The following is a 12,092-nucleotide window of genomic DNA, read 5'->3' on the forward strand; positions in this document are numbered from 1 at the left end:
TGAAATCTAACTTGAAAAACAAAACAAAATGTTTTTAAAAGTGGGTTTTTTTGGAGATTTTAGTATATTTATATAGTTGAAATCATGTTTCAAATGAAGCTAGGCCACTGTAGAAAACCTGGAAGCAGTGACCAGTGAAGTTCAACCAAGTCTGTTGGGAGATATCAACTCACTGAAGACAATGGTGGACGGTTGCTCAACTTCGTGGATCGGTTGAAGTTAGATAATAACACCGTTGGATGCCGACTCAGCGGTCTACAGTTTAAGCGCTCGCCCTCGATACCTATAGGTCCTCAGTTCGAATCTTTTGTGGCGGTATCGTGGATGCGCACTACTAAGGAGTCCCACAATAGGACGAAACGGCCGTCCAGTGCTTCCAGGTTTTCCATGGTGGTCTAGCTTTAATTGACTCATAATTTCAAAAATATTTTTTACCAACTTTCATGTAAGTCAACCAATGTTTTTTGTTAGATATTTAAAATAATCTATTGTTTCATTAAATAAAATGAAAACTCCAATTATTAAATGAGGTGACGTAATAACCAAGAGGTTAGAGAAGTCTCGAATCACTTTATGATACAATCTATTCTATAGACATATATTTACCATACAACTAATAATACGAATGTATAACTTAAGTGAATGATATCATCCAAAAGAAAATTTTCTGCAGTGGATTTTTGTCAGATCAACATAAGCATTTTCTGAATAAGAAATTTAACCGAAAGATTTTATAGTTAAATATGTCAACTCTAAAATATAACATTCAATAAAGAATTAATCGATAATGCAATCATTATAAGTTATCAGATATTCTTGATATAATCTACAAAACATCTTATATGTTGAACATTAGCTGTAATCTGATCCTCTTGTTAACTAGCTATCAGAATATTAGGATGGCTTTTTCAATTCAATCTTTGGAAAATGAGTATCTAGATTTTTAGGAGACAAATTACAAATCAGTAAAAATTAGTAAATTTATACTTGTAACGAATAAATTCACAAGGAAATTATCAGTATATGATTGTAGAGATTGTTAAGCTTTTTATTGAGATTATGATCACCTCAACCCTACACTAATAATTATCATGTGCTCATTGGTGACCAGTTTTGAAAGATAGTTCTCAGAGTTCTAGTGTGAGGCTGTAACCGGTGGAGTTCATTTGCGTAGAGTGTGAAGCAGTTACCCATCCAACAAGCAGTGAAAGACAGTTGCGCAGTATCGCAGATGGGCTGGTAAGACAGTAACACTCCCGGATGCCGACCCAGTGGTCTAGACTTTAAGCATTGCTCCCACAAGGTCGAAAGTCCTGTATCCGACTCCTGCTTGCTTGGTAACTAATCACTGCTGATGATTTTCACACCAGGACGAAAAGGCAATCCAGTGTTCTGAGGTCTTCAATGGTGATCTAATACTGATCGGTTTATGATATCAATAGAAAATCTCATTAGGAAATGAGTATCCGCTCTTCTATAATTAGAGCTATCCATTCTATTTCAGCTTCAGATAAAACCAGTCGTCAGCAGATTTAGATTATTCTGATAATCTGAGTGAATAGATGGTGTTATTTTGTATGCACATATTGTTAGATTTTCCATGTATTTAGTTTATTTGTATCGGAAAATAAGATGTATTCATAGGAATTTTTTAGTAAATCTTAATGAGAACTTTATCGAAATTGTAACTACAATTTTTGGTTTCGATCATTTCTTCTGTGCTTTTTTTCTTCAGTTTACTAGTTAACAACTGACTAAACTCAACGTACTCTTTCTCATCTGTAATTATACTTTATCAGATCACGTTACAGGACCCATAAATGTGTGTTTTGTAAGATCATTTATCATCTTTGAAAACAGTAAACAATATCTAGCATATAAATCTTCTTTCATCCTTTCTTAATAAGGTAACATGTCATGTGATTTCATGTCATCTTTAATGATAAAGTCGATTACAGAAACGTGTAATGATTATTCAAATGAATCAAATTAATTTTGAACATTTGTTAGCTTAAAAGTTGCAAATCAGCAAGATGTTCATCAGCATCGTGTTTGTTGTTTACGCAACAAAATATCTTGTTTTCACCACTGAAACTCCATGGGATTAGCAATAATTGCATTGAAATAATAGTTTGCTAAGATGAAGTTTACATGATCAAACAATATTATCATGTTTATTTATACCAAGTATTCTCGCTTGAATAGTTTATTTAGCTTGCTAACTTAGTTAATACTGGTTATAGTCAGTATTATCAATATATGGTTGTAGAGATTATTGAGTTTTGATTGAGATAATGAATGGATCGATGTTAAATAACCATCGAAAACCTGGGAACAATGGACGGCCGATTTGTCTTAGTATGGATCTCCGCATCAGTGAGCATCAACGATTCTGAACACGGAACTCAAGTCCAAGACCTTCGGTCTCGCGCGCGAGCGATTAACCTCTAAACCACTGAGTCGACATCCAGCGGCTATATTGTCTGAATTCAGTTAATCCACGATATCACACGACCGTCCTCCATTGTCTTCAATCAGTAACTACTTTATACCAGACACGGTTGAACTCCACTGGTCACGGTTTCTCAATAGAACTCCAGGAAATCCATCTTCAAGCTAGTTACTTGTGAGCACAGGTTTTCAAGAGTAGTCTTAGATTGATCCAATAATCAGTATGACTTTTGTCAAGAAGATGTCACATGTTGGTTAGATTGGCCTTCATAAAACACTTTTCGCTTCTTACCTTAAAAGCCTTAGGATAATGGCTTCAGCTTGAAGTGAGATCAATCTGAATTTATGCTATGAGATCAGAAATTTAAAACACTGAAACAAAGAACTGAGAGGGATTTATCGAACTTAAACAATTTCAATGTAAAGTTTTCTAGAAATTTTGGACGATAAGGTACAAGACCATGAAGTAGTACATTTTTGTTATTACTGTACTAAGAAGTCATCTTGAAATATATCATAGTTATCACACGTTTTATTCTAAAAACGAAGTTATAAACATTTGATCAAACCTAGTTAAATTAAAACACAATCTATATTACTTATCCATAATCCCCTCATTTAATTCATATCGACTATATGATTACTAGGACCAAAAATAACCTTTTTGAGACCAACATTGAAAAGCAGAGAGAACTAGACAGCTATTTTGTTCTAGTGTATATAGTAGACTTCTTCAGGAATAAAACGTCAGATTGTCTTATCCTTTTGTGACCGCTCAACCTCTAGATCAATAACCTATCATTGAATGGCCCACACTTCTGTCTTCATCCCTCAAGTGGTCGTCGGCGCATACCTCTTATGAGTCCCACAATGGTACAAAACAACTATCTAGTGCTTCCCAATTTTCAATAGTTTGTTTAATGAACTTAATAACGCTCATCAATATCCACAAACCTTTTACACAGTCAATTAAATTTATTAGATTGTTATCATTCTTTATAGATTTTACCGACAATTATGGTCAATAAATATTTATTTAATTTATTACATTACATAATTTGAAATGAATTTCCTTAATCAAAATATACTCTTAACATTGAAAACAAATGAAAATTAATGACTACAAAACTTATTGATCATGTTCTTTACAGGGGGAATACTGTTATTATTTTCTGTATGTAAACTTATTTACAAACCATTATTCCTTAATGATATAAAAAAAATTGAAAAAGAATAGTTTTCAGTAAGTGAAAGTCATATAAATAAATTATACGATTTTAATGTATTCAGATCACGGTAGTAACATCAGATTGCTGATTTAACGAACTGCTACATATTTTTTAAAAATCAGTTTCTACGAGTACCATTAATGGATTGAAGTTATGGTGTAAAACATTCAAAAAATAAGAAATAAAACGAAAACACAGCATAGGATGACATGGAAAGATTGAAGTTATCAGTTGTAAACATTTTCAGTGGTGAAATTTTTAAATCTCTGAAAATAAAACAACTAAGACAGTTACACATTTTTTGTTTGATAACATCTTATATAACAACTATTTCTAATATGAATAATTCAGTATAAATGAATAAACATAACAACAATACAAAGAACATAATAAGAACTTATTGTTAGTAATTCAAATAAACATTTTTTTATCTGAGAAAGTTTGCATGAAAGGATTTATAGAATTTAAAAAAAAGAATAGAAGTAACTATGACAATTCATTTAGTATTGTTTGTTTGAATATTCCCATCGATGTGTTAGGACTGCAACTGGTCAGTCTTTAATTGGCATATGTGCGATACTGTGCATATTACCTCGATATAGCCTTAATTCACAATCATGGTAAGCAGAGATGGATGATGGCTAGCAGTGGAATCCAGGACGCCCGTTTCGTCCTATTTGGAACTCGTCAGCTGGATGTACCCATCGTACAAGCAAGTGGTAATCAGGACTCAGTGTGGATAGCGCGATGACGTTTGAAGCGAAGGGTACTGGGTTCAAGTCTCAGAGTGAACATCAACTCTGAGATGCGTATACATTCAGCTGACGAGTCCCAAATTGGACGAAACGCGCGTCGTGGATTCCACTGATAGCCACTATCCAGCTTTGCTTAACTTTGAGAATGTTCTGTAAAATTTTGCATAATTTAAGTGACCATATTTTTCCATGAGTATGTAATATTCATAAACATAAGTCTGCAATTCATTTCGTATTGTTTGTTTGAATCTCCTCATTGATATTTAGGACTGTAATTGGTCAGTCTCTTATTGACATATGCATCCTGTTTGGACTGCCTCAATATCGCCTTAAGGCACAAGAATTATAAACAGAGATGGATTGCTGCTAGCAGTAGAATCCAGGACGGGCATTTCGTTCTATTCGGGACTCGTCACCTGGATGTACCTGCATTAATTTCAGTCCTAAACACCAATGGGTAGATTCAAACGACCAGTACAAAAATGAACGCGATGGTGTTTGAAGCGAATGTTACTGGATTCGAGTCTTGGATTGAACATCAACTCTGGTATGCAGGTACATCAAGCTGACGAAACGAGCGTTCTGGATTCCACTGATAGCCACAATCCATATTTGCTTATAATGAATTCACAAATGTTAGAATGATGATCTACCTCTCGTATGAGCTGACTATTATAACCTACTGATTAGTTACAAGAATTATGGTGTTTAACTCTTGGTACTGGCTTAATTCTTCATCGCGAGTTTGGTCAAGACTAGAATTTCATATTAGTAAAATATATCATCAATCATGTAATCCAATTTCAAGGCTCCCTATCTGTTGTTATCAATCATCTAACATGATCCTACTCTTTTCCTTCAACAAACCGTAACGTTTATTATGCTTATTTGGAATTCAAGGAAAAAGTGGATAATTTGAAACTTGATTAGTGCTGATAAAACTTGATAAGAATATTGGAAATTGAATCGTTTCCCTTAACATTTTAATTGCTTTTTTAGAAATAGTCAGAAAACGTTTGGTGTAAAAGTCATATTATCGTTTTCCGTTTTAGATAAGTCACCAAAAGACATTTCACTGCTTATCTTATTCTAAATACAAGTTTCATGTACTTTTTTTCAGAAACGACTTATAGCCCTTAAAAACAATAAACACTCATTTGTCAGTAAAGAGTTCTGGAGATTGCTGAATTTTACTAAGACCACGAACCAATTTAAGAAAATTTATTGTATATACGAAAGCATTGGATGAAGGTCGAGAGTTCGTACGCGTACTGAAGGTCCTGAGTTCGATTCCAGTGAGTTAACTCATGGATTGACATTACTGAGCGATCTCATATCAGTATATAACAGCCGTCCAGTACGACAGGGTTTACAATGGCTGTCTACCTTAATTGTGTGATTTTAATTAAGTTTCCCATCTGCTTCGGAATTGATTTATGCACATTGAACGTCATCATTTCTTAATTTATTGTATCTTCACCTTCATTTGCTTAACAAGATTTATACTCATAACATTTTTCATATTAGATAGCTTGCGTATGACATACAGCACTCGCAAGCATAGTATTTACCATCCACAATGAGAAATATTGTGCATTAAGAAAGTTGCTCGTGAGTCAAGTTTATTATACTACATAATTTTTAATTTTGTAAGAGCCAGCAAATTTGACAACAAAGTATCATAGTTATGTCAATATAGATACTAAAAGATAACAGCTTTAAAGTCTATTGGCAATAAGTAGAGTAAAATGTTGAAACACTTTGTTTAGTGACCAAAATACATGTGTCAACTAAATAAGAATAAACAGGCACTTAGAACTTAACTGTGAAAATTATTGACATCAAATATTTAGAAACTCCAGTGATTACAAATTTATAAACCTAATGATTTATTTATATCTTCAAAATTACAGGAGAATTTTATGGAGTTTGATGCTGCTTAGAGAAGCCACCCATTCAAAAGTTATTTATAGATACAAATTGCAAAATCGACTTCAAATACGTGTAATTGGGAGATTTACTTCTCTATTATAAAATTTTATTACCTATGTCCTTCATTTATACATGAATTACATTTTCTTCAAACCTTTGTTAATATGTTTATTATTACGTTTAATATACCTTAAGTAAGCTATTTGAAAACACTTCATTGATAAAACTTGCTGGTTATTATCACTTAAGGAAGCTAAATGATAATTAAGCAAAAATGAATAGTGGCTAGCAGTGGAATCCAGAGTGAACATCAACTCTGAGCTGCAGGTAAATCAAGCTGACGAGTCTCAAATAGGATGAAATGCGAGTCTTTTTACTAGATTCCACTGCTAGCCACTATCCATCTTTGCTTATAAAGCTTGTGACTTCAGGCAATATAGAGGCAGTCCGCATAGGATGCACATATGCCAACAAGGAGACTGATCAACTGCAGTCCACAATAACAATGGGAAGATACAAGTAAACAACAACAAGTGAATAAACGATAATTAGTTTCTATTGATCAAACTTGTTTTTTTTAAACTAAAGACAAAAAGTTTTGAATAATCTACTAATGTTTTAAGTTGAATATTATTTTATGATGTAATATTTACATGTGATGACAGAGTTATACAAATTAAATAAAACAAAATTTCAAAAAAAAATTTCAGTCAAATATATTCTGGAAACAAAACCCAATCAATTCTAATAATGAAATAATATAACTTACCGATTTTTCCTTGGTGCCATAGACGTATCCACATAATTTTCAGTATCATTATTTTGTTCTTTTACAGACATATCCAGTTTGAAAATTTCAAATAGAATAATTTAATTATGATTACGTTAGTACAATTTAATAAAGATTTGTTCAATGTTAAAATGCTTTAAATACTGTGACTAGTTATTGCTACTTTTTTTTAAAATATAGAATTAAGTCACTTTCCGATTTTATTACAATCAATGTTCATTTCAAAAAAATAATATTGTCACTTTTCATTATTTCATTAACAGAACGTTGAAATGAAATAGTCCCATAGAAACTATGATGATTATGATTATTACTACCACATTATATTGTAATAAAAGTTCGACATTCAATCAATAGATTGTTTTGTAATACAATTGTGAAACTGAAAAAATAGTATACACAAGTGGATTAATAAATATTTTATTGAATTGACCAATCAGAATGATGTATTGATTAAATATAAGAACGAATAAATATCATTTTATTATGGATTGGTTTCTTTAAGAAACATTATGATTTTACAATCAAAAAAAGAAAATTATTTCCAAAAAACCGTATATAAAAATGTTTACTAAGTGTTATCAGTCATAAAATTGTTTAGATGTGTTGTTTAGGTTGTTTTTTTCATCTTCAAAAAATAGATTGCCTAAAGGTAATTTACTATAAAGATATAAATTTATAGAAAATAAATATGTATTAGTTACCATATTTTCATGCAATAAAGACTAGATATTATGTTACAAAATTTTGCTTGTTTCATAGATTCACCTATTTATGTACTATTTGAGGGGAATAGATATCCTATTCAAACAACTCCGATGAAGTTTATTTAGAGTTTTCATATGTGGTTAACTTTGAGGTAAACTTGCACATATTTAGTTATTCAAAGTAAAATAAACACATGTTACCGATAAATTAAAGATTGACCAGAATAATGAAAAACTCAAAAAAATCTTCACACTCGATTTTATTTAAAGGCATTGTTCTAGTGATTATCAAACGGTTATGGGTATATAGATATGTGACTTTTACCATAAAAAAAATTGTCTTTTAAACCAACGTCGAGTGAATCTTTACAAATAATCTGCACAGACATATAATATAAACAAATAAAGAATGCCAAAGTTTCTTTTTCACAACTTATTACTAGAGAATAGACAAAGTGGATAACTTCACTATAAACTTAGTTTATAAAATAACGTGTATATAAATGATTGATATTTTAAAATCAATAATATGATTTCAGTTTGTTTCTGGGGTCCACTATGCTAAAGTTCTTCTTAAAGTTCAACATTCCCCTTGATGAAAAAAATTTCGGTAATAATGATAATATATTAAAAATCAAATTTATTAGGTAAATAAACTCTGGATCAACAATACTGCTATAAATTATTATTATTAGCTTTATTGAATATTACATTTTTTGGTACAATATAGAGCTCTCAGCACAAAGTCTTTCAACAAGTTTCCGTTCCTTTCTTCTTCCTCGATCTTGAGGATAAATATCGAGTGATCGCCAGTTAGAAGTTAACAGTCCAGTCAATCAAAACCTGAATAATGTACACTCTTTTCTCTGCATATTGTTAGCGACAACGATATCTCTGATTAGGCCTTTTGTAAGCTTTAAAGCGAGAGGTTGTACACTTTTCAGAAAGGCACCTAAATGGGTTATGTAGTTAATAGCCATAATGATGTATTAAAACAAACACAATTGGATAACTTGTTGAAATATCTAGTTGGCAGGAACAGATAGCCCAGATGTTTAAGCAGTTAAATTAAAATATATAATTAACAATATTACGTCGAAAAAGTGCAGACTGTTTTACCGAGCATCAAATGTTACATATTTTAAATAAAAACAAATCATCTTCATATATATTCACTAACAGTTTAATTGTGAATAAATCCAAAGTAGTTTTTTATTGACCTTTGTCCAATTAGCATTTAATATAAAGTAATTCCATAATATGAAGTATTAAAGGGAAATCTTCAATGGTATGTCGATAATATAGAAGTAATGTCAATCGACTTTAACTGACTTCAGCTACAAAGCAACAAATATTTACAATTTAGAATTCTAAAAGGTTATCAAATATAATTGGCTATAGCTATGTTAATAAACATGATGGTTAGCTTATGGAAATCGATACTCAACAAATGTAACATGAATTTGAACAATATGTCTAACAACATACGTGACCATGTTAAAATGATATTTTTCATGAAGCATTAATTACAATGTCTGAATGCGAAACACATGGATTTTTGAAATGCAAATTAAGCATTTTTTTTAATTTCACAGGAATTTCGATAGTAACTTTTCGGAATCAAAATATCCTATTCTTGTGATTAGAATAATTACAACTGGTGGAATTTGATCTTTGTAGAACTAAACAAGAGTAAATTAGCACCTTTATCATTGTCAATATGTAAATTTTTTTAAACGTTTATTACTTAGTTTTTTTAAAGCTATCTATCCCTAGTACATCTAAAAACTGTGGTCAATGCCTGATTGAACTGAATCTTTAGTTCTAAACTAGATCGTTCAATTAAAATCAAAATCTTTAGAAATTCCTGTGTACCTCTTAAATCTGCAAATGGTAACGCTTCAAGATTTTCTGATATACAGCTGAGGTTTGTTTGTACATACCTAACTATGAAGTACACTTTTAGATCGATTACTAGCACATAATGCCCTGTGAAAAAGTGGCTCACGGTTGAAACATCATAAACCACTGAGTGATTACTATTTCACCTTAAAGTTTGATTCGAGTGTTTTTTTCTGTGTACATGTGCTTATAAGTGTTTTTCCATCTTCCCCGAATAAAAAGTTATATGAATGAACAAACAATTGATTTTATTCTCCATTTAACTAACAGTCATTTTCACTATCTCACTAAAACCACTTTGACTAAATCATTGACCATAATTTCTCTATAGTTAAAGTAATGCTTACCCTGCATCCATACCTTACAGTACCGTCGTGATATTGATTAATACATTGAAATACATTTATTTTGTTTCCAAACCTTATGGAAGGAATTACGACAAATGCAATTGCATAGTAAGGAGCTTTGTGATCAATATCATTGGTAGGTGCAGATTGTTTATGCGTTCGGTTGTGGGTGCAGAATGTGGTGTAAATACAGTTACCGGCCATAATTTCTCTCTTTCTCCGATTAAGATACTTTCTGCTTTTGCTAAAATGACCAAGTATTTGTTCCTAATTACTAAGTATATCAGGTTTTTCTCCATTTATTTTGACGAATTCAACATAGTTAATTTTACTTTCAGTTAACATTCGAATAAATAAAGGCAATATTCTGAACCTCATCACCCAACTATATTCGATTCCTGTGGTTAAAAAAGCTTCGACCATAGTCTCCGATACATTTACATTTGATTCCTCCCTAATTTAAATGGACCCCTCACTATATATTTATAAATGTATTTATCATGTAACAGTCTTTCCTTTTTTTCACCCACTTTTTTGTATCCATAAAGAATAGTTTTGGTTTAATTTGCCTCAGAATTTAAGTGATTTTCATCTTCCAAGCTTTTAAATAATGTTAGCTTTTGTAAGTTCTAACCAGGAACTGCAATAGTTGCCGATTCGATATACCGTTATTCTAGTGAGTTTCAGTCATGATTTAAGTTGTTATCATGTTTAGATATTAGATTTTGTTTTTTCTCAACGAAATGTTTCCCACTGTGATTCATTATCAAGCGTCGTGCTATCAATTCTTATTTTTCATGTCTGATTTTTTTGTTAGCTTCAGACGTGTAAGTAGGTTTAATGTTCTGTATTTAAAAACAAAGAATATTTGAGCAAACAATTATTTCCAATAACTTCATTATCGGCTTTTACAGTTATAAGTCCATAATTGTTCTAATACTTTACAAAGGCTGAAATAGGGAATGCATTAATGAATTTAACAATGTTACATGTTAAAAATGTTCAACGTTTACATTTGTAACGGCATAAACACTTCAACATTCTGTTATTTGTAAAGTAGAGATGTTATCTAATAAAGGTCAGAATGATTTGTAATGTCAAATCATAGTAAATACAATAGTCATATAGTAATAAATTAAGGTAGTTTGATTGAGATCATGAATCGATGGATGTTAAACCACCATTGAAAACCCAGTCGCGCAATTTCATGGATTGGTTGAAGTCAGATATTATTATTATTAGATGCCGGTTCATTGGTCTACAGGTTAGGCGTTCGCGCGCGAGATCGAAGGTCTTGGATTTGAGCTCCGCGCGCAAGATCGGTAATGCGCACTGTTGGAGAGTCCTATACTAGGACGAATCAGCTGTCCCTTGCTCCCAGGTTTTTAATGGTGGTCTAACATTCATCGATTCACGATCTCAATCAAAAACTTAATGTCGACAACCCCACACTGATAATATAAGAATCATGTGAAAAAAATGCATAGTGGGCGAATTTCGTATTGGTAATGAATGTAATAATAACATTAATAAAAATAATAACGTTGTGTGTGTTATCAAGGTAATTACGATAAAAAGGAATTCACGTGAATTGGGAAAGATGAGTGTTAAGATTAAGACAGATATCAACACAAAAAAAGTTAGGTGGGGAGATAATAGGTTATGTATTTCGTTTTACATTTTTGTTAATATATTTGCGGTTGTGATAACATACTTGTCATCTCAGCTTTGACGAGAGGAATATCGTTGATCTACATTTAAAAGTTTGATCGAATATAGACTGTATTGATTGGAAAATCCAACACTGGACACAAAAAGAGAGAACGAAATACATTACACAGAATTCTAATGAACCACATCGGACACATTAAAAAAAGCTTTTCTATATATTTCTATTAAATTTTATTAACGTTGAGATATGAATTTTCCAGACCTTACGTTAATTTATTAATCACACATAAATCAGGCTAGGACTATGA

At 31.5% G+C, this 12,092-nt stretch overlaps 1 protein-coding gene across 1 annotated transcript; it reads right to left on the reverse strand.

Annotated features, from left to right (window-relative positions):
• Window positions 1-6,504: 6,504 nt before the first annotated feature.
• Window positions 6,505-6,678, reverse strand: Smp_204210 (uncharacterized protein; the record flags this gene model as incomplete). The annotated part of the gene is made up of 1 exon (XM_018789788.1): window positions 6,505-6,678. One exon carries the CDS (start codon window positions 6,676-6,678, stop codon window positions 6,505-6,507), a length of 174 nt encoding a protein of 57 aa, XP_018655195.1.
• Window positions 6,679-12,092: the final 5,414 nt, after the last annotated feature.

This window comes from Schistosoma mansoni, chromosome W (genome assembly GCF_000237925.1).
Source record: "Schistosoma mansoni strain Puerto Rico chromosome W, complete genome".
Taxonomy (NCBI): domain Eukaryota; kingdom Metazoa; phylum Platyhelminthes; class Trematoda; order Strigeidida; family Schistosomatidae; genus Schistosoma; species Schistosoma mansoni.